The following is a 21,980-nucleotide window of genomic DNA, read 5'->3' as shown; positions in this document are numbered from 1 at the left end:
GCGTAGGGGCGCGCCTGCCCTCCTCCGCCTCCTCCGCCTCCGGCGCCCCTCGGTGGGCGCGCGTCAAGCCCTCCCGGCGCCCGGGTCCTGAGGCTACACCTGGGCTCCGCGCTTAGCGTGCGGGGCAGGTGTGCTGCGCGCACGGCGAGCGCTGATTGGCTGTGCAGACTCTGGTGAAACACCTGGACGAGGGCCCTGAGTCCCGCCACCCGCAGGGGCTCCGCGGGGCGCGAGCCGGACGCACCTCAGCCACTCTGCCTTCTTCTTCCTTTTATTTTTATTTTTATTTTTTTTACCGCGGGCTTGTCTGTTTCGCGTTGGTTTCAGGCAGCTACCGGCCGGTGCGCGCGGGAGGCCGCCGGCAGCAGCGGCTCGTCCCCGGAGAAGCCCGCCGGGCGCGTCCCCACGGGGAGGATGAGCGGCACCAGCGCCAGGTCCAGCCACCTGTCCCAGCCGGTCGTGAAGAGCGTGCTGGTGTACCGCAACGGGGACCCTTTCTTCGCGGGGCGCCGCGTGGTCATCCACGAGAAGAAAGTGTCCAGCTTCGACGTGTTTCTGAAAGAGGTGACGGGCGGTGTTCAGGCGCCGTTTGGGGCGGTCAGGAACATCTACACGCCGCGGACCGGCCACCGCATCCGGAAGCTGGACCAGCTCCAGAGCGGGGGCAACTACGTGGCCGGGGGTCAGGAAGCCTTCAAGAAGCTCAAGTGAGTCCGTCCGTCTGTCCTCGCCGCCCAGCACCTAAGGTTGCAGCAGGTGTGCGGTGCGCTTGGGCCGGGTCCGGAGCCCCGCGTCGCCCGCGCTCGGCGGCCGCCCCGCGCTCCCGCTGCAGCCGGGCTGGGGCTGGGGCTGGGGCTGGGCTGGGGCTGCGCTGGGGCTGGGGCTGCAGCCGGGCTGGGGCTGGGGCTGGGGCTGGGCTGGGGCTGCGCTGGGGCTGGGGCTGCAGCCGGGCTGGGGCTGGGGCTGGGGCTGCAGCCGGGCTGGGGCTGGGGCTGGGGCTGGGGCTGGGGCTGGGGCTGGGGCTGGGGCTGGGGCTGGGGCTGGCGGGCTGGGGCTGGGGCTGGGGCTGGGGCTGGGGCTGGGCTGGGGCTGGGGCTGGGGCTGGGGCTGGGCTGGGGCTGGGGCTGCAGCCGGGCTGGGGCTGGGGCTGGGGCTGGGGCTGGGCTGGGGCTGGGCTGGGGCTGGGGCTGGGCTGGGGCTGGGGCTGGGGCTGGGGGATTGAAAATGGGACCCGAGAAGGAATTTCACTCGGCCAGAGGGAGGAACAGGAGGAATCTTAGCAAAGTATTCAGTGACCAAACTGGTACTTGACAATTTTCTGTTGTTGTTGTTGTTGTTGTTTTCCTTTTTCTTGGCACCTACTTTTTTGAGTTTAAATAACGATTTCTTAAAAATTATTTAGAAGTGTTTGATACTATCTACTCACAAGAGGAGAAAATTGCTTTCTGCATACGGAACCCCGCCCCCCCCCCCCCCCCCCCCCCCGTTCAATTTCTTCCAACTTTTCCTTCCAAGTAGAAGTAGAAGCCTTTTTGGTAACTGACTACGTCCCACTGTTGTGACCCTCCTCCCACGGCCTGCGTGTTTATGTTATGAACATAATGCTTGGAAAAGCTTACTGGCTCGCTGGATTTGTCTATATGTCTGTCTTTAGGTACTTGATGGCTAGATCTTCAGGCGCGGGGGATCAGCATTGGTGCTTATTCCTAGTTCCTGGCAGGGAGCTCACTCACAGTAGGTGTGCAGGGAGTTAAGCTGTGCTTAGATCTGTGAAGGGAACAAGGATGTAACTCCTCGTCTTTAAGAGTTTGAGACTAACAGGACAGTCCCAAGAGGCACACTAATAATTTTAATGTAAGGTACAAAGGAATAATTGCAATGGGAAAAATAAAGTTATGCAGAAATTCACAGTTGAGGGACATTGTGGGGGTGGGTATTGCAGGATAGGTAGAATTTAATATTCCATAGGACTATTTATTTAATATTGTGTTTATTTATTTGTGAGAGACACACGAAGAGAGGCAGAGACACAGGCAGAGGGAGAAGCAGGCCCCCTGCAGGGAGCCTGATGTGGGACTCCATCCCAGGACCATGAGCTGAAGGCCTGTGCTCAACCACTGAGCCACCAGGTGCCCCTCCACAGGACTTTTTTAAAAAGCTCTATTGTGAGCTCTTTCACGTAAGGTAAACTTTATGTATTTCAGTCATTTTTAGTGGGTTCATGGAGTTGTACAACCATGATTACAAGCTAATGTTGGAACATTTCCATCACTCCAAAATGAAACCCCATTCCTCCCAGTTTCCCTTTCTGCCCATCCCCTGGCAACTGCTAATCTACTCTCTATCTCTATGGATTTGTTTGTTCTGGATATTTCGGATCAATGGTATCATACCATATTTGGCCTTTTCTTTTTCTGGCCTCTTTCACTTTTTCTGGCCTGTTTCACAAAACAACTCATCCATGTTTTCCAGGCATATCCATGTGTAGTATGTATCAGCACTTTATTCTTTGTATTGTTGAGTAATATTCCATGGTATGGGTATGCCACATTGTGTTTATCTATTGATAGACATTTGGGTTGTTTCACTTTGGGCTGTTATGAAATAATGCTGCTAGAAACAATCGTGTACAAGTTTTCATTTTCTTGGTTATATACCTGGGAGTAGAATTACTGAACCCCTTGGAAACTTTCCATTTCATAGTTTTTAATTGAAATTCAGCTTGGATCACAGGATAACAAAAAAATATGTTTACTGTAAAGCTTTTACTTGTGAATTCTAATTTTCACTATATAGAAGTATTTCCCCAAATGTCACTAATCCTTGTCTAATATTATTTTTCTTTTCCTGAACGTGCTTAAACTGATTTCTAAAAGTGTTCTTCTTTTTTTCTGCCAGGCATTCTTTTTAAAGCAAGGTGATAGATGCATTTGGACTTAGTGTTCCCTTCTTGGAAACTTCCTTTAGCACACTTTGTCTAACTTCATAGACAAGAACTAAATGAAGTGATGTGTTTCAAAGACATTTAGAACTTAAAGATCAGGAGACCTAAGGCTGAGTTGTTTATTAGCTATGTATCCTTGGGCAAGCCACTTGACTCAGCTTCCTGATATGGACAAAGAGCATAACCATTCCCGCCTCACAGGGTTTGTTAGAAAAGTGAATACTATGGATGTGAACGTGCTTTGTAAACATCAAAATGTCATATAAATACAAAGCATCACTATCCAGTTCCTTTCACCATGTTTTTTGTTGATTTTTTAAATTAAATAATCCCCATAAAAAAGCAGTTTCATGGGAATGGAGATCTGTTTTGGAATCTACAGCCCAAATTTGCAGACTCACTTTTGTAACTCATATTCTCTTTTGTTTGTTTGGCATTATCAACTCAAAAGATAAAAACAGGTCCAGTTCCAAACCAAATAAAAAGTGTACTTCAAGTCATTCTTTATATAGATATAAGGGATTTGCATGGTTATTTTTGCCTTTAATTCACATACAAAAAAATACCTGAGTCTGTTATAGTGGTTTCCATGGTTAGTTTTTACATGCTGACAGATGAATAGTTTATTTATTTCTGTTAAAGTGGTAGTATCTATGGTTATAATGATATAAGCCAAGAAGATTTAAATGCTGAATATATTTGAAGCTTAGCAGTTGCAAACTTACAAAACAATTGAGGCAACTGGCAGGATGAAAGAAAGCCCAGAAGATATTGAAGGTAATTTATGTCATTTAGGCCCTACATGATGTTGGGGAAATTTAGCAATGGTAGAAAAAAATTATTCAAATGAAAATGATCAACTTCCTTCTTGAATTTCTTTTACCCAGATTTTTCCTAATATTTTTGAAACCATAATTAGACTTGAGGTAGCTATTAAACTTTCATTTTATAGTGGAGAATTCTAGAGATGGTTATCTTCCCTAAAGTTTTTCTATGTGTTTCTGAACATTGACTCTACTTCACTAATCATGTGGATCTGAGATCACTTTTCTGCACATGGCAGTTAAGCTGTTTTTCTCCTATGGCAGAAATCAATCCCGGTAGATCTGCAAAAGAGCCATTTTATTGCTAAACAGAGGGAGTTTTGCAATATTTTATGTAAACACTGTTTATATAAGAAAAACATGATTTCTAGTAGCATTGATTGACTAAAGCATTCTATCAAAAAATGCAAACAACAATAATAAAATACGGCTAAAATTAACTCTTAGTATAAATTCTTTTTTGCCAACTCAACAATAATGTAGTTGAGGTATCTTTGTATCCCTGGTTATAAATTAAATGCACCTGCTCTGTGTGAAGGACAATGGAACCAGATCACAGTGATGGACTTAGGGCTTGACGGTGACAAAAGTGTAGCTTGCAGGTTGTATTTATGCTATATCTGAAGAATGATCACAAGTGAATATCTATAGCAAGTAGGAGTTTAATAATAGGGGTCTCCAGAGGTTAACTAGTCCACCCATGTGCATTGATTTAGCTGAATCAATGCCTAAGCTCTCCCGTGTGGCTGAGTATTTCCATATCAAGAAAGTGTCTTCATAGGAAAGAAAATTCCCCAGCCTTTCATAGATGGTCTAATGCACACTACCAGTACTTTCTTTGTTTTGACCTAAAAGCTGTGATTAATGGAACTATTAAGGACCTGTACACACAAACCACTCTTTATATCAAAAGTGGTATAAGAATTAGAAATACCACTATATGGTCAGGGGCCAACCACCGTGGGGGAAAAATGTTCCCTCTAAGAAGTGTGTGTTTCTAAGACTTCAATTTCATTGAAGTTGAGAGAAGAAGACAGTGTATCAGCTCTGGCTGGTGATGCTCAAAGCTGTTCCTGCTACCATAATTGCTTTTGATTAAGGAGCTATTGATCTTTGCTTTAGGCTTACATATTTCCTATGGCTTGCTTTACTTTTTAAAAATTTTAATAAGAAATTTACATAATGACTCAAAAGCAACAAAAGAAACCCTTACTGTTTTTTTTTTTTTTTCCTCCCCCAGTTACTTGGACATAGGAGAAATGAAGAAGAGACCTATGGAAGTTATTAATACAGAGGTAATGCGAATAATATTTTGAAGGTTCAAGTAAATAGCAATGCCATTTTTGCATTTCTTATAGCATGTCTTAGGATTTAGACGGCATTCTAATTATTTATAGACAAAGGTATATATTTTTCAGGTTTGGCTTACGTTATAGCTGAAGAATGACCACTAGTTACTATCAGTAGCAAGTAGTAAAAAGTGTATCAGTGAATTGGTTCTGGATGTAATTTGTTTGAAGGATATACAACTGTTCAAAGTAGGCAGACCTTGCTTGAAATTAGTGACCAAGGCCAAATTTCTGTGATAGAATATGAGGTATGTGAATTCTTTAAACATGAGCATATATCTGCTCTGGATTCTTTGTCTTTGATGAAGATGCCGGCAAAGTGCAACAGGTATGCAATATATTTTTCTTATATACTTTCTTCAAAAGATTATCCTTCACAGGGGATGCATTCACGAGGACTCTAGTTAATTTAATTTGCTGACTGTTCTTCCACTGAGGGGCAATAGCTCTTGGTGTCCTTTATTGTGGGTCTGTGTCCCAGCCCCCCAGACAAGGTTCTGACTTATAGGTGCACATGTTACCTGTGAGAAACCCGCCCCTTCCCTCTAACTAGGAGACTGCATCTCTTCTGCTTTATTTCTTCCTGGTGATTCCCTTCTCTTCTCTTTTCTTCTAACTATGCAGACCCAGCTGTAGCCTTTCATTTCTTCTCAGTTCTTCCCCATAAAGTTTTGTGGAGGAGATAAAGAGAGAGCAGTAGAAGAAGTTTGGAGATGCAGAGGAGATGGGAGATGGAGGTGCTCTTTGACTATCCAAGCCCTACTCTCCCTCTTGTTCCCCTGAGGCCCTCTCTCCCACTGCCATCCTCCCAGCCTAGATAGGGATGTATTCATTGCCCTCACTCTGCATTCCTGGTCTTGATCTTCAATGCAGAGACCCTCCTCCTGGAGTCACACCATGACTACACTCAATGCCTGCTGTGAGCCAGGGGAGCCCCTAATTTCATTGCCAGCAAGGGAGAGTTTTGGGTTCCTGGCATCCCAGAAGGGAAGTGTGGATGCATTTGCTCATAAAGATATCACTTTAACTATTGGCTCTGCAGGATTATCCCTGATGTTTGACATAGGGCACAAGATTTTGTGAACTGTTCTGAGAACGTATTATGTGTATAATTCTTACCAGGAGCAGGGGAGTACCCCTCTCTTTCCCATGGCTGATTTCCAATCAAACTTGTAGGATTCAACAAGTTCAAAGTCAGAGGACTATCTAGGAACAGACTTGATAGACACTGGCCTTTCACAAAAATTATAGATGCTTTCTTGATTTAAGCTGGTGATTTCATTCAGTGTTCGAGTCAATCGAGAAAAGATTGCATACCTTGTCAAAGGCTATTGACTGCTCTTTGTTGGAGGAAGAGAACATATCTTATTCCCAGTCACAGGGAGGGGTTCACAGAATTCTTGAAGTGAGTCTAGAACATGATGAATACATCACTTAGGAGGGTGGAGAGCAGTTTCAAGGAGGGATGTTTCAACACAGTGGTAGCACAGACCATGCTTATTCAGAGATGTTCCAGAAGAAAGGATGAGTAAGGTTATTTATCAAAATCCGGGTCATTTCCCTCAAAAATGAGGTGATGTCATACTGTTTGAGTTGTCTGTGTTGGCGACGTGATAAAGGCCATCACATCAGCGTACATGATTCAGTCATCCTAATTGCTCCACACATCAATTCTAAGAATTCCCCGCAAGTGTTAGTGTAGAAAAAGACCCTTTATCATTCAGAGGCATTCTGCTGGATGTGTCACCTTGTGTCCTAGCCACTGTGGCTCCGTTTGGACACGATGGATTCTGGGAGTCAGAGACGACATTCCTTCCCTTCTCCCAGAGCACCCTCACCCAAGTCCATCATATGATCTGGGTGCTCTTTAGACAGTTAATAATTTAGACACAATGGAATCCACTTGCTGACCACAGGTCACAGTAATGAGAACGTGCATGTCACCTTGACATTTGAAGTCCTTTTGTGGTTTCTGTCATTTTCTGTTCTATGAGGCTCATCTTTGAAGAGATGCTAAAAGGACAGCTAGTCCTGTTCCTCTTGCTCTTTGTGGCCATATCACTAGGATGGAGAAAGGCAGAGCTCTGGTGGACCTCTTCCACTAGCCCCAGAGAAGTACATGGTCCTCTTTGGCCAGCACTTTGGGTGGCAGGAGGAAAGGGGGAGAAGAGAAAGGAGATAAAGATTAGAAACCAAGAAGGTGCATCTGTGGGCGTTTGCACCTGCTCCAAGGTGGGGCAGCACTGTCACTGTGAGCTCAGAGAAGACCTCCCTTGTCTCCCTACATGTGGGTCCTGCTTTTACTAACATCCAGATAAAGGAAGCTCCTAGGTCAGGTTTGCATTCTTGCTCCCGGTCCTCAAGCATTTTCTAGTTGCATTCTTATCTTTCATCCCATCCTCCCTCCATCAGTTGTGGTCTTAATAAAAACGGGTTGCTCATCTTTTGACCTTGGTGGCACATCTTTTATTCTCCATCTTCTCCTTGCTTCCTTCTCCCCTCCTCTCAGCCCAGGGCAGATCTCTTGCGATATATTCATATACCAAGTCAACTCACCAGCTTTTCTCTTTCCTCTGCTACCTAAGCCGGCTGTGGGGGTCCTCTGTTGGCAAGTGCTAGAAGCCTCTCATTGGCACGAAACACCTTTCCTTTTCCTTACCAGCATGCACTGTGCTTTTGCCCTGAAGGAGTTTCTCCTTGCATTTCTACCTCATCTCTTTTGCTTTCATGGGATTAGATGCCTAAACTGCAGCACAGTAGGCAGAGTGCTGGGAGCAAAACTCAACAAGACATGCGTAACCTCTCAGCCTCAGGAATTGATAGTCTGGGTGAACAGATGGATGTGTGAACATCTCTAGCACCAGAGGATTAGTGATTCAATTCAGAGGGATTCAGTCCAGTGTGTGTGGAGCTGTTTAAGCACAGTTGGCTCCATCATGTTGCAACAGAGCCCTTGTGAACCCTTCAAAAGGAGGCTCCCCCTCTTGGACACAGAGTTGCCCTTTTGTTGGTCATCCTGCCTGGCATAGGGCATCCTTCAGACGAATAGCTGTCTCGCATGCACAACCTGTTCTTCCATGTGCAGGGCCTCGATGCACATCGTGCAGGAGGGGTGAGCAGACAGCTCGGCCCCAGAGAGTATGTGGCAGGTTGGGGTCTGTGCGGGGCCCTGGGCGGCACTGGAGACTTCGCCACTCTCTCTCTGGAGGGATGTAGAGTCTAGGAGAGGAGATGGGGTGTGTGTGTGTGTGTGCAAATCATCCTCTTATTCCCCAGGGTGCTAGGCCCAAAGGTTTGCTCAGAGGACTGAGGAACTGAAGGTGGGCTCAGGCTTATGGGTCAGGACTGTCTACTGTGGGGCTGTTTCCCCTAGATGAAGGCTCCAAGGGCATCCCTATCTACAGCTTGATTAATGGGAATTAATTAATACTTAGATCTGTGTGAGAGGCAGAGCCTGTCTCTTGCCTCAAGAGTGGAGGCCATCTGGGCTAGACGAGAGACGGGGCAGCCTTGCCCTCAGTGAGGCTTGGAGGATGGACCGACAGCAAGGCGGCTGCAGGGTGAGCAGAGGCATTGCATGTCCTGCAGGCGTGCAGCAGCTCCAGGCTGCCATCAGGATGGCTTTTCCAGTGATTCCCGCTTTCCTTTTGCTGACGTTCCAGGCCTGCTTTGCGCTGTCCATGTTTTACTGGGGATCTTTTTTTTTTTCCTTCAAGATTTTTAATTAATTTATTCATGAGAGACACAGAGAGAGGCAGAGACACAGACAGAGGGAGAAGTGGGCTCCCTGCAGGGAGCCCGGTGAAGGACTTGATCCCAGGACCCCGGATCATGATCTGAGCCGAAGGCAGACACTCAAATACTGAGCCACCCGGGCACTCCTTACTGCAGATCTTTAATTGCTACACTGTCCTCACCTCGTAATAACCCCAGTTACTCTCCACTCCTCCGGACCTCCCCTCCAAACAGCTCTGTCTAGAATGGATTCTACTTCCCTTAGCCACCACCTCAGAGTCCTTCGGGGAGAACCTAGATCTTATGAAAGACGATTCCCTCCCCCCTCTGTCTCAGCCTTGTCCTGTCAGCCTTCTCCAAGAGCTGTCCCTTGCTGCACCAAGTCAATAAATATGATTTCATGGGATAAGTTTGTCCCCATTCCTGGTTAGTCTTGAGCTGATCAGTCTTGAACATATGCATCAGAACTGCCTGTTAAAATTGTAAGTCTCTAGGAGGTCGTCTGATTCTGCACAGTACCTAGCATTAGTAGGCTGGTAACAGTTTTTCCTTTTTTTTTTTTTTTAACATTTTATTTATTTAAGAGAGAGAGAGTGATTGAGAGAGAGAGAGAGAGCATGAGCAGGAGGGGCAGAGGCAGAGGGAGAAGCAGGCTCCCTGCTGAGCAGGGGCCTGATATGAGACTGGGTCCCAGGATCCTGAGATCATGCATAATCTGAGCTGAAGGCAGACCTTTAACCAACTGAGCCACCCAGGCTTCCCAGGCTGGTCGAGAGTTTTAATTCCCTCTACTTTCAAATATTCCTCATCAACAGTTCAGAGAGATGTCTCTTTGCCTTTTGCATGCCCGGTTGTTCCGGGTTTCACATATGAGTGAGATGTTGCAAATGCCTTGAAGGTTTTTGTGGCCACCATCTATTTAGATTTGGTTTCAGGGATAAACTTAGTTGTGGTTGAGCCTTTGTGTGATGCATTAGTGTCTCCCTAGTGTGATTTGGAGCTGTATTAAATGAACATTGTTCACTTAACAAGGATTTATTGTGTGTCTGCTGTGTGCTGGGCTTCATGCTTGTCCTCTGGGAGCCAAACCACATGGCCCCTGTCCTCGTGGACTTGGCTACCATTTAGCCTCTCTTGCTTGCTGTGATTGATTTTAACTCCATTGGTGATGATCTTCTTTGAGGAACTCATACATTTTCTTGGTCAAGGCCCTCGTTTTGAGAGCTAAACAGATTTTGAAGTGAAGATTAGACTTCCCCATTATTAAAACTTGATTGGCCTCATCTGCCAGCTCAGCCTCTGGTCTTTGAACGGCCCTCTTGGCCTTGTCTGTCTTCCTCTCCGTGTCTGGTTCGTCTCGGTTCTATCCCCAATGCAAGTTTCTTTTCTTCTTCTTTTTTTAAAAAAAATTTAATTATTCATCCATTCATTCATTCACTCATGGGGGACAGAGGGAGAGGGAGAAACAGGCTCCCTGTGGGGAGCCTGATGTGGGATTTGATCCCAGGACTCTGGGATCATGACCTGAGCCAAAGGCAGACGCTCAAACACTGAGCCATCCAGGTGTCTCTTCAATGCAAGTTTCCATCGCTGTCTGATACAGAACAGCTTGGAGCTTTATTTTCTTGAATCTCACTAATCTGTGTTCTCAGAGTCAGCAGAAAAGACCATTTTTTAGCCTTTTCTCACATTTATATTTCTAAAAAAATTAATCAAGGATCTATTTGGTTTTCTCCTTCTTTCATCCACTCTTCCTCATGTGCTTCTGGAAGTGTCCGATCCACATGCACCTGATGACCTGGAGAAGGTCAGGCTTGCTTTATTTCTAAGTGATCCATCCGTGAATAAGCGTGCTATCTGTAGTTTTGAGAAGTGGGGCCTTAAAAAGAAATCTGCGAATTAAAACCTGAAATGAGACTCCAATGACGTCCTTTCAGAGGAAGTGGGAGCCTCCTTGTTGGATGCGCCAGTCAGGTTGAATTCTCTTGAATACACATCCCTTACCTTAGATGTTCAACAGTGGAGAATTTGGATAAGCTTTGTTTCTTCTTAGTGGAGAGGAACACTTGCAGGAGCACCTGGGAGAGGTGGAGGGGCAGGAAGAGAGATTTCTGGAGCATCAAAACTGGAAAGCTTGTGGTGATGGGGGTTGTCCATCCTTTGGGTAGGCCACCCTGGTGCGCATCTTTAAGGCTTTGCGAATAATTTTTACAAGTTCATATTTTTGCCTAATCATTAGGTATAATCTCTAATGAAACATACTATGAGATTTGCTACTTAAAGGCTTTTGGTTGGAAATGGGATTCTAGACATTAAATTGGGTGTAATTATTAACCTCACTGCGGGGAAGGCATGGGGCTCCGTGGTTTAACTTACTAATCTTTAGCCTGGGAATTCTGGGTTCAAAGGGGGAACTACCATATAGTTAAAGTCCTAAATAGTTCTTTCTTTAACTTGGGGAAAGATTTCTAGATTAAAGTTTACTAATTTATTGAAGAATCAAAGAAGATAAAACCACTTCTGTGAGGTCTTTCAGCAATAATTGAGACTTCTTCCCAATCTTTTATTTCTTACCTTCCTCTACCTTCCTAATATAACTGCTAAGTAAGAAGTGTTTTTCCAAGGATAGCTAGTTCTCATCAGTGGTCAGGATGATTCCAAGGTGAATATGACCTTGCCACAGTTCTCTGAAGACACACTTTTCTATTAAAAACAGCTAGCTATATTTCACTTTCCTTCTACATTTTCTCGTTTTATTTATTTTTTCAGTATTGAGCTGTGTATGTATGTATGTGAGTTTGAACAAGAATAAGAATGAAATGTTTGCATCAGTCTGGAAAATAGTGGTCTAATGAAAACTATACCATAATAACCCTAATCAGCTCTGATCAAAAGCTAAAGGTTTGGTGGTTTTAGTTTGTCCATTAGCATGAATCATGACGTTTGTTTCAGATATTTTGTATTCTCTATTTGGCATTTAGACATGATTTTAGGAGATTGAATGTGAAAGTGCAAGACATATGAATTAGAATAATTTTTAAGTTTGTAGTAATAAGCTGTTCTAAGCAAAGACAGACTTATAATAGACATTTAGAAAATAATTATCACATTTTAAGAAGAAAACAGAAAAAGTATCTAGTAAAATAAATTGCTAACTAAATGTAAATGTTTGAAAATACCACTTAATTGAAGTGACTATTCATAATAAGACATTACTACTAAACAACAAGACCTATTGAGCAGAGAAAAACTTCTTGTTCTTATACTGGATGGGATTCAGACACATGTGAATATGTACTATGATCTGAAGTTCTGTCGAGGTAAACCAAGCTTCTGGTTGTACACTTACTAATACTTAGGTTCACATTTTAGGATAATTAATAGAAGGAGTTTATTGGGTTTTCTGGTAAGGTCAAAGGGACTATTCATGATGAAGGTATGAAAATTTCCATATGGTAGGAATAATTGGGAAAGCATGATTAAACAAATAGTGAAGGACAGCCTAGGAAGACAAATAAATTATGCTCAGTCGTTTATTTTATACTGCTCATGTATGATTTCCCATTTTCTCAAGAATATTTATCAAGAGACTGCTGAATGCCAGGCAGTGGGCTAGAGTCCAGCCATACAGACATAGAAAGACACTTACCATAGTAATTGTTGTAGGAAGACTCTGGAAAGAGTTTGAAGAGATGAGATAAGCAGATTGAAATATATCAGAGATTGTTATTCCAAGGGGAGAAAATGATTTATTTAGACCTAGTTAATAATTGGCTTCAGTACTTAACAAAGAATACAGTGACTAGCTCTTCTCCACCATAGCTGGGTACCAAAAAGGGGGAAACCAAAATTAAACTATAGGTTGATGGCTGAGGAATTTAAGTCGAATTGAAAGAAAAATTCTTTAAAAATTGGTGAAGACTACTAAACAAGTGTCAGGGCAGCCTGGGTGGCTCAGTGGTTTAGCGCTGCCTTTAGCCCAGGGTGTGATCCTGGAGACCTGGGATCGAGTCCCACGTTGGGCTCCCTGCATTGAGCCTGCTTCTCCCTCTGCCTGTGTCTCTGTCTGTCTCCCCCCGCCCCCTCTCATGAATGAATAAATAAAATCTTAAAAAAAAAAGAAAGCAAGTGTCATGTTTCCTTTCTGCCTATTTCTAATGATAGACCCTTTCTTCTGACTTCCATATCTTGGTTGCAGAGCTAATTGAGATTGATATGAGTTAATTTCAAAATGCCCTCTGACCCAGAGTTTGTGGGAGCCTTCCTGGGAGACCCAGGAAGACCCAGGCTTGGGTTGTCACATCCCATATTAGGATGGAGGAGGCAGCAAGCATGCAGAGAGAACCACTGGAGTGACTGGCAATCCATGGCGGTGCCTCCTGCTGTGATTTCTTTTATCAGAGAACCCTTCAGTGTAAATAAGCATGTGGTGCTCTGATTCACTGGCACTTCCAGTCAGAAATTTTGAAAAGCAACAAAATTTGGAGCGACATGATGAAAGTAAAGGGTCTGGAAGATATTCCTGTCTTGGAATGTGGTTTTTGTATTTAGAACTGAAGGTATCCTAGCATCTTTGACAGATACACAACCATCTTGAGAGATGTTTCACTTTTCCCCCCCACACAATGTAAGTCTGGAAAAGACAACCCAAGAGGGTGATATGTTAAAGGAATAAGAGAAATGAAACTCAGAGGAATCAGTAATAAGAAACAAACATATAACATCATTTATGATAATACATTGATTTTTTAAATATATTTTTTATTTATTTATGATAGTCATACAGAGAGAGAGAGAGAGGCAGAGACAGGCAGAGGGAGAAGCAGGCTCCATGCACCAGGAGCCCGACGTGGGATTCGATCCCGGGTCTCCAGGATCGTGCCCTGGGTACATTGATTTTTTGATTTTGGTATTGAAGCTTGTCAGTGCTTACCTAATTTTAAATTTTATTTCCCTTTAATTTAGAACAAATTATCTGTGTGTGTTTACTTTTCCTATTTTACTCTTACATGGGTTACTTGTAGAAACTGTTTCAAAGATCCCCAGTGGCACAGAACAGCAATAAATCCTTAGACTTTTGCTGGTGGAATAGCATGGGAAGAATGCCATACTAATGAAGCCAGGGACTTGTGCTCAGACCCCATGGGCCTCTTAGTTCTGCTAGGTCTGTGGCCCTGGACTGACCCACACACAGCCCCCTACCTTCTCAAGTGTGGTGCTGGTAAAAGCATGGGCCAGAGTGTATGCATAATTTAGCTTCCTCTATCACCATGCTGGAAAGACACCTGTAAAGGTCTCTATCTTGCAGGTAGGTAGCAGGCTAATAGTCTTAATCTTTCCATATAAAAAAACAGGTTTCAACATACTTCAAAATGGATTGATGGTGGTATTTTTTAAGATAGGGCTGTTGGGGTGTCTGGGTGGTTCAGTTGGTTAAGTGTCTGGTTCTTGATTTAAATTTTTTTTTTTTTTTAATTGGAGTTCAGTTTACTTGATTTTGACTCAGGTATTGCTCTCAGGGTCCTGAATTCAGGCCCAGCACTAGGCCCTGTGGCCCTGTGTTGAGCTCCCCACCCAGCATGGAGCCTTTTTCTTTTTTTTCCAGAAAGGCTATTTATTTGCATTTTGTTGATTTCAGCAGGAAGTTTGCAGGTGGTGTGCCTTACTGTCTGGCTCTGTCAACAATGAGAACTCCCACTGATCCTTGTGAAAGACTCCTTTATAAACAGTTAGCCAGATCAAGCTCAGATGTCATCCATGATTACATAGTTTGGATGTTTGGTTTGTTTAAATAAGGCTGATTTCAGCCTACCTGTCAGCTGGGGACAAAACTCAAAGTGGTAAGGGATTGTGGGAGAAAGAAAACTAAATTGACTTGATGTATTTGCAATGTCTAATGTTTAACCTGGAACATTTCTCTCTAGGAAATTTCTAATGGTAGTCTGTGCTGCTTTGTATGAGTGGTTTTTTGTTTTCTTCTCACCTTGAGTTTCAGAGATTTATGAGCTTCCATGGCCATTTTTCCTGTTTCAAATTCTATAACCTAATATACCTGGGCTGCCGACTTTTAGAAATTTTTATGAAACAAATCATCTAATATTTGTTAGATGAAACAATCATCTAATATTACCATCTAATATTGTAAAGTGTACATATTCACAGTCTGTCTTCCTAGAAGTGAACAGACAGCTCAATTTCCAGTGCTACAAGTTTTGCATTACTGAGTGTAGAATCTGCCACTGCTGCTTTTAAAAACTGGATTAGGGACGTCTGGGTGGCTCAGCAGTTGAGCCTCAGCCTTTGGCTCAGGGCCTGATCCTAGAGTTCCTGGATCGAGTCCCACATGGGGCTCCCCCTGCATGGAGCCTGCTTCTCCCTCTGCCTGTGTCTCTGCCTCTCTTTGTGTGTCTCGCATGAATAAATAAATAATCTAGAAAAAAAACTGGATTAAAAAAGAGATTGGAAATCTCAGTTTTAAATGATATATATATATATATAATATACATCACTACATCTGTATCACTATAGCAAAGAGATTCTTTTAATATAGCTTTGCAAACCAATAGCTTATTTCTCATGAATGCTCAACTGGCTGATACTTAATTTAGTCAGAGTGTATGGAAATTGAATTAAATTACCTTTCTGCTAGGCGGTGCTTCTCCTGGTCAGATTGTTGTCCACTTGTGTTATTCCTGTTTCAATGATTTTATCAATAACATTGATTATCTTTGGCTCTTCTCACCTATTAGTGTACCTAAACACATAAGCATAGGTATGGATGTAATGAAGTGCAGGGGATGTGACTTGTCACTGGGAACTTTCAGCATTTTCACTTAGTGACTATAACTTCAAACTCTCTTTGTCTCTCTCACCTCCCTATTTCACTTGTTTCCATATAGCCATATTCAATTTATAATTCTCCATCTGTTTGGAAATTCTCTTTGCTTGGCCTTCTGGCATAAAGTCAGTAGAGTTGTGTGCATCTAACTTGGTGTCAACAGGGCATGTTCGGTGCTTATTATAAGTGTATTTACTTGTAGACAATCCTGCTAGATGTGTACATTTAATCTGGTAGCAATGCTGGTTTAGTTTGTGTGTCCCAGACACCATGTGATTACTCTGAGTATACAGGTATACAGGCAGAATTATAAAATGATAATAGCAGTCTTCTCGTACTCCATCTGAGAAATCCTTAAAGAATTTAAAGCAGACGGCTGTGTTTGCAGGGCTTGGGGGAGCGGAGTCTGAGGATGAATTGCTCTGTGTCTGTGGTATTATTTTGGGCCTTCTTTCATGTAGGAGCATTGGGAGCTTTAGGGAATGACACTAATCACAAGTACGGTTTTTTTCATTATGATTTTATTTATTAGAAAGAGAGCACAAGTGGGGAGAGAGGCAGATGGAGAGGGGGAGGAGGGCAGAGAGAAGCAGACTCCACAATGGGCAGGAAGCCTGATGCAGGGCTCGATCCCAGGACTCCAGGATCATGGCCTTAGCCAAAGGCAAATGCTCAACCAACTGAGCCACCCAGGCACCTCACTAATCACAAGTTTTATGGCTCTTTTTGGGAGTAAAAAGTTAATATCACAAGTTTTTCATCAAAAAAAATTATTGAGGACATATATATGTGCCAGACATCATGCTAAATTGGATTTGCAATGGCAAGGGAGCCTGCAAGGTCATGGCCTTCATGAAGCTCATTGTTAGGTGGAGGCAAACAAGTCATCATAACAGAGCACGCAGCACAGGAGGCGCGGTACCCTAGAGGGGCAGCTACCAGAGCCAGGGGAATCCTGAAAGGTTTCCTGGAAGAAATGGCATTGAAGTTGAGCCCTAAAGGGATGAGTGGGTGTTAGCCAGGCCGACAGGGGAGGAAGAGGTCCCAACAAAGGGAACAGCATGTGTGAACATCTGCAGATGAGGGAACATGGAGCACATTTAGAAACTCACACAAATTCTCTTTGGCAGAAGAATGGGGAGGCATTGGGGTGACAGGGAGGGGATGGGGATATTGAGAGATGAGACTCGGGAGGCAGAAGGGGACCCAGAGATAAAATGTTTTTAAAAGAGTTTTGACTTTCTTCTAAAATCACCAGAAGTTATAGAAGGGGTTCAACAAGGGGTTGACAAGGTGGCTCTTGCTGCCCAAGCAAGGCTGAAGGCCAGGAGACTACTTAGTGGAGAAGAACGTGGTGCTCATAATGAGGAGGCTGAAGAAAGGGTAGAGGGACCATATTTGAGAGGCAGAACTTAGTGATTGGTTGGGCGTGGGAGTAAGGAAGAGAGATTAGTGGATGATTCTTGGATTTCTGGCCCTGGCCACTGGATAAATGGTTCCATCATCAGTGGGAAGATAGGTTCCCCTTCATGGAGACAGGGAGAACAGTTTAAGATTTTATTTATTCACTTGTAGAGAGAGAGAGAGAGAGAGAGAGAGAGTGAGAGGAGAGACAAAGAGGGAGGAAGAGAGACAAGCAGACTCTGTGCTGAGCACAAAGCCCAAGGCAGGGCTCTATCCCACAATCCTGAGATCATGACCTGAGCCAAAATCAGGAGTCAGATACTCAACTGAGTGAGCCACCCAGGCACCACCCCCCCTTTTTAAAAAATAATAGTAACAGTCATAAATATTGGAAGTCTTAACTATTTGCAAATGGAGCCAACCCAAATGTTGGGAGTTGTATAAAATCAGAGCCCACAGTGGAGAGAGACAGAGAGTTGTTTTACTGTGTGTGTAGTAGTGTTCCAGGGCCCTGTCACAGTTATCTAATTTAATCCTTATACAGTAGGGATCGTTATTATCTCATTTTGCAGAAGAAGAAACTGGTTACCATGATCCTGTCTAGCTCATAGCTGAGAAGTGCTGCCTGTGTGTCTTTTTTGGTTTTGAAAGGGGATTGAGAGGGTCTTCTTTATTTATTACAGTTTTACTTAATGATGATAGGAAAGAGAAGCTGTATAAAGAAGACTGAAGTTGGGAAGTGAATCCAGAAAAGGGGCACAATTTTCTTTTAATATCCTTTAATATTTTTTAACAAGTCACCATTAATCATAAAATCTTGCCTGGAGTTATTTTAGTTGTATTCTCAATTGACTTTTTTTTTTTTTTAACCTTTGCTAATATTCCCTCTAGGACAAGATATTTATGCTGAATGTTTCCAATACAGCACTTGAAATGGCTTTGACATGTCTACTTATAAATGGCTCCCACAGGAAACCTAAAATATTTTTATATGGAAATTTACTACAGGGTGTGAAGAGATTAGAGAAGGAGACATGGAACCAAGAACCATGAATGCATTTCTAACTGTCATATTTACTGTCAAAGGGCTGTTTTCTTTTCTTTTCTTTTCTTTTCTTTTCTTTTCTTTTCTTTTCTTTTCTTTTCTTTTCTTTTCTTCTTTTCTTTTCTTTTTAAAGGATTTTATTTATTCATGAGAGATGCAGAGAGAGAGGCAGAGACATAGGCGGAGGGAGGAGCAGGCTCTCTGTGGGAAGCCTGATTTGGTACTCGATCCTAGGACCCCAGGAGCACACCCTGAGCTAAAGGCAGATGCTCAGCCACTGAGCCACCCAGGTGCCCGAGTTTGGTTTCTTTAGCAAACATTCTGACCAGATGTTTCGAGTACCAGCTACCAAGTGACCAGGCTAACAGAGCAATCTTCAGGATGGGCAGAAGGGAGTAGGAAAGGCATCATGTTTTGGACACAAATTGCATCGCCCCCTCCCCCCCGCCCCCTGCAAGATCTTTGTGGAACTCACTTTCTTCATCTGAAATGTGGGAATAATAATACCTCTTCAAATAATTGTGGCAAGGATTAGAAGCATATAGATATATTAAGCTGTCAGCATTATGCCCAAAGCATAGCTCAAACTCAATATGTGGGAATCGTGCCCTGTTACCATGATGTGAGTCAGGGTCCTATGAATTAAGCAGCTGGCCAGTAAAATAAGACCTCATCCTGGCTCCCTTTACAGGCTGTGGCCAAAAGGGGAAAATGTAACTGCAGGTGCTCTATGGACAACACCCTCTATGGATGCTGCATGGTACTTATCACTCCCTCCGACTGGGGTGACTGTAGAGTAGATGCTTGATAAACTGTTGAGATGATGATTATATAAACACATCAGGAAACAGGCAATGAAAATAGCACACAGTTAACTTCTTTGTGTGACTGAATCTTGGTGGTGGTCTTCAACAACAAGACAAAACTTAGTAGCATAAAACAATGATTTATTTTGCTTCTGGGTCCTGTGTCAGGAAGTCAGGGAGGATGCAGCAGAGAGAGTTTTTCTCTGCTTCAGCATGTCTGGATTTCAGGCTGAAGCCTTGACAGCCACATGCTGGAGTCCTTTGAAGGCTTGCTCACTCTTGTGTGTGCTGTGAGTGGTTGCTAGTGTGGGTTATCAACTGGGCTTTACTTCCTCCTCACTTGTCCTGTCCTTTGTGATCTTTCCTTGTGGCGGGATGGAGCATCTTCACAGAGTGCTGGTGGGGTTCCAAGGGCTCAACCGCTGAGCCACCCAGGTGTCCCTAGACCTTACCTCTTAGGTGGGGAGTGGCAAGATTCTAGAAAAGAATTGGGCCAGAAATATTGCTGTGGCCATTTTTGGAAAGTACAGTCTGCCACACTGGAAATTTCTTTTGCTTACAACATCTAGAGTTGGTTATTGCCTACCTTCAGGCATCCATAGATTTGATGGTAATTTTGAGAATTAGCACATAGGCTCTTCAACTCTCTCTCTTTTTCCTTTTTAGCATCCTGAAGAATGTAATATAAATTTTCTCCCCAAATGGAAGACATGTAGAAGGAGACTAGTAATATGACAAAAGTAGTTCTGTTTCCTGTAAACAGAGTAAGTGATATAGATGATTTAGAACATCCTAAAGATTAAAAAGGTCTTCATCTGTTTATTAGAAGTGCAACTGCAGTTGTTTCATTTGCTACATAAACCACATAAAGATTTTTTCCTTAATTGATAGCAGGTACATTTTCTTTTTCAGAAACTGATACATGTCAGTTGTCATTTAAAGAAATTAATAGGGACTTGGCATAGAATCACAAAATGAACCATTTTTATCAAATCATTTGTAGTGCATAAGGCCTGAGGGCAAGTCTACTGCTTCCTTTTGATGTTGCATGGTCCTCCTACCTCCGTGCTGGGTTGCTTATCAAGGAAGAGAGAGGGGTAGTCATTTGGAGCAGCTAATTTTAGACAGGTAGTGCTGAGAAAGGTATGAGACCAGTGGAACAACACTGAGCTAATACTTCGATTTCTTAACAACATGTGGAAGAAACGACTGGGTGCATGTTGTAAGGCTGCGAGTGAAGGGGGACCGTGGAATTGACACGTCCCCAAACAGGATCCCTTCCCATCTTCACTGAGGTAGGAAGGATTTTATAGACTGGGTGAGAATACAGTAGTTGATTGAGTAAAAGATGGGGGGACATCTGAAGAGCTGGGAACAGAGGAGGAGGTGCTGATGGATGTCACTACATGTCGGGAAAGACCAAAGGAGGAGCCTTTTATTTCAATATTCCTTTCTCCCCAAATACTGTATTTGGGGAGTAAATGTTCCAGTTGCCTTTTGCTGTGATTCATTTTAATGATGGGAACACCTAGTTTCTAAAATTGCAATTTAGACTTGTTGGGAACTCAGCCAGGCACTTTAGTGCTGGAGAGGAGAGCATCACAGTGCAGAACATAGGGTTCAACCACAGCCTCACCTTCTGTTCAGATCGAATGAAGTTCCTTTAAAACCCTTCCTGTGGATCGTATTTCCCTGTCCCTCAGTGCCTGGGCTCTCTTTCCTTCCAAATTCTGTGTTCCTCTTGCATCATGGGATCTTGTCTGCACACAGTAACCTAGAAAGAGATGGTGCAGTCTCACATCAGGAAGGTAGCCTGCCATACATACCAGCAAAGCAGACTTACAAGGATAAAATGTCTTATGTGTTCTTTGTGGCTGCTCATTTTAAAAGGCCATGTTTTTGGATAGTCGAGGAAGCCAAATCCCTCCTCTTTTGAAGCCAGGCAGAAGGACTTTGGAGCTCAAGACTGCCCAGCCCATACGGTTCTTACAGGGTGAACCCTTTACTTTGATATATTATTCTACTCCCCATGGGCGTGAAGGTTGCAATTTATCTTTTGATGCATATGGCAGGTTTTGGAGTCTTTTGGAAAAGGCGGTCTTGAAATTACATTCGCCTGGGGTTGTTTGGCAGTTGGTAACCTGGAAACCTAATTGCAGCAACAAGCCAGCCAAACACAGTTACTCTTCTGAGTGCTCATAATGAAAGCAATACCAGGAGGGATCAGCCAGGAATTGACTGGATGGTCCTTGCAAACAAGACTGGCTTCTAGTTTATGGTTATTGCTTTTTGGGGTCCAGTAATTCTGAAGCATGTGCTGTGGAACTTAAAAAAAAAAAAAAAAACTAAATAATTCTGCAATCCCTGGTAGCATGTTTGCCAAAGACATTAGTAGCAACTGACACTGGATGAAGTCATTCTCTTTCATTTGAAGATTAATGTAGCTATTTTTAATTTCTTTCTCCATATCCAGGAATATATAAGAGGCTTGCTTTCTTTAAATAAATGTGCTTTTTTTTTTTTTTTTCGTAAGCACTACAATTAAATGGAAAGGACCACAGCGTGGAATCTTGAACACAAACAGCCCTTCCCTGTTTTACTCATTCATGTCTTCATTTGGGCATCAGAAATATAAATGCTGGTGGAAGAGCAGATCGTGCAGGGAAAACTCGCTGTTTCCTGGGGGAGCCGGTTTGGGGTCACCTCACTGGTTCCTTGAATTACATCCTGAATGCAATTAAAGTGCAAAGTAAGCTAGGCCTCTTATAAAACCCAGATGAATCACGGAAATAGGTTGCTTCCACTTTGGGGGCGGTGGAAGGCATCTCTCTTCAATTTCCTGTTCCATTTGGAATTTAGGTGACTAATGGGAGTTTTCCCTAAAATGGTTGTCTCTGTCCAACGTATCCATAATTTGGAGCAATTACTATTCTTCCTTAGGTTTGTAATTGTGTGATGGATGGCAGGGTGAAAGTGAGGAGTTGAAATGAAGCAGAGATGCAGTGGGATTGTTTCCAATGAACATTTCCATAAAC

At 43.4% G+C, this 21,980-nt stretch overlaps 1 protein-coding gene across 1 annotated transcript in view; it reads left to right on the top strand.

Annotated features, from left to right (window-relative positions):
- Positions 1-194: 194 nt before the first annotated feature.
- Positions 195-21,980, top strand: part of DCDC2 (doublecortin domain containing 2) — a 167,420-nt gene continuing 145,634 nt past the window's right edge. Inside the window, 2 exon segments of the mRNA XM_038584270.1 lie at positions 195-707; positions 5,009-5,063. Coding sequence (XP_038440198.1) covers positions 415-707; positions 5,009-5,063 — 348 coding nt within the window. The 5' untranslated portion in view covers positions 195-414.

This window comes from Canis lupus, chromosome 35, assembly GCF_011100685.1.
Source record: "Canis lupus familiaris isolate Mischka breed German Shepherd chromosome 35, alternate assembly UU_Cfam_GSD_1.0, whole genome shotgun sequence".
Lineage (NCBI taxonomy): Eukaryota > Metazoa > Chordata > Mammalia > Carnivora > Canidae > Canis > Canis lupus.
This window is presented reverse-complemented; position numbering and strand designations above follow the sequence as displayed.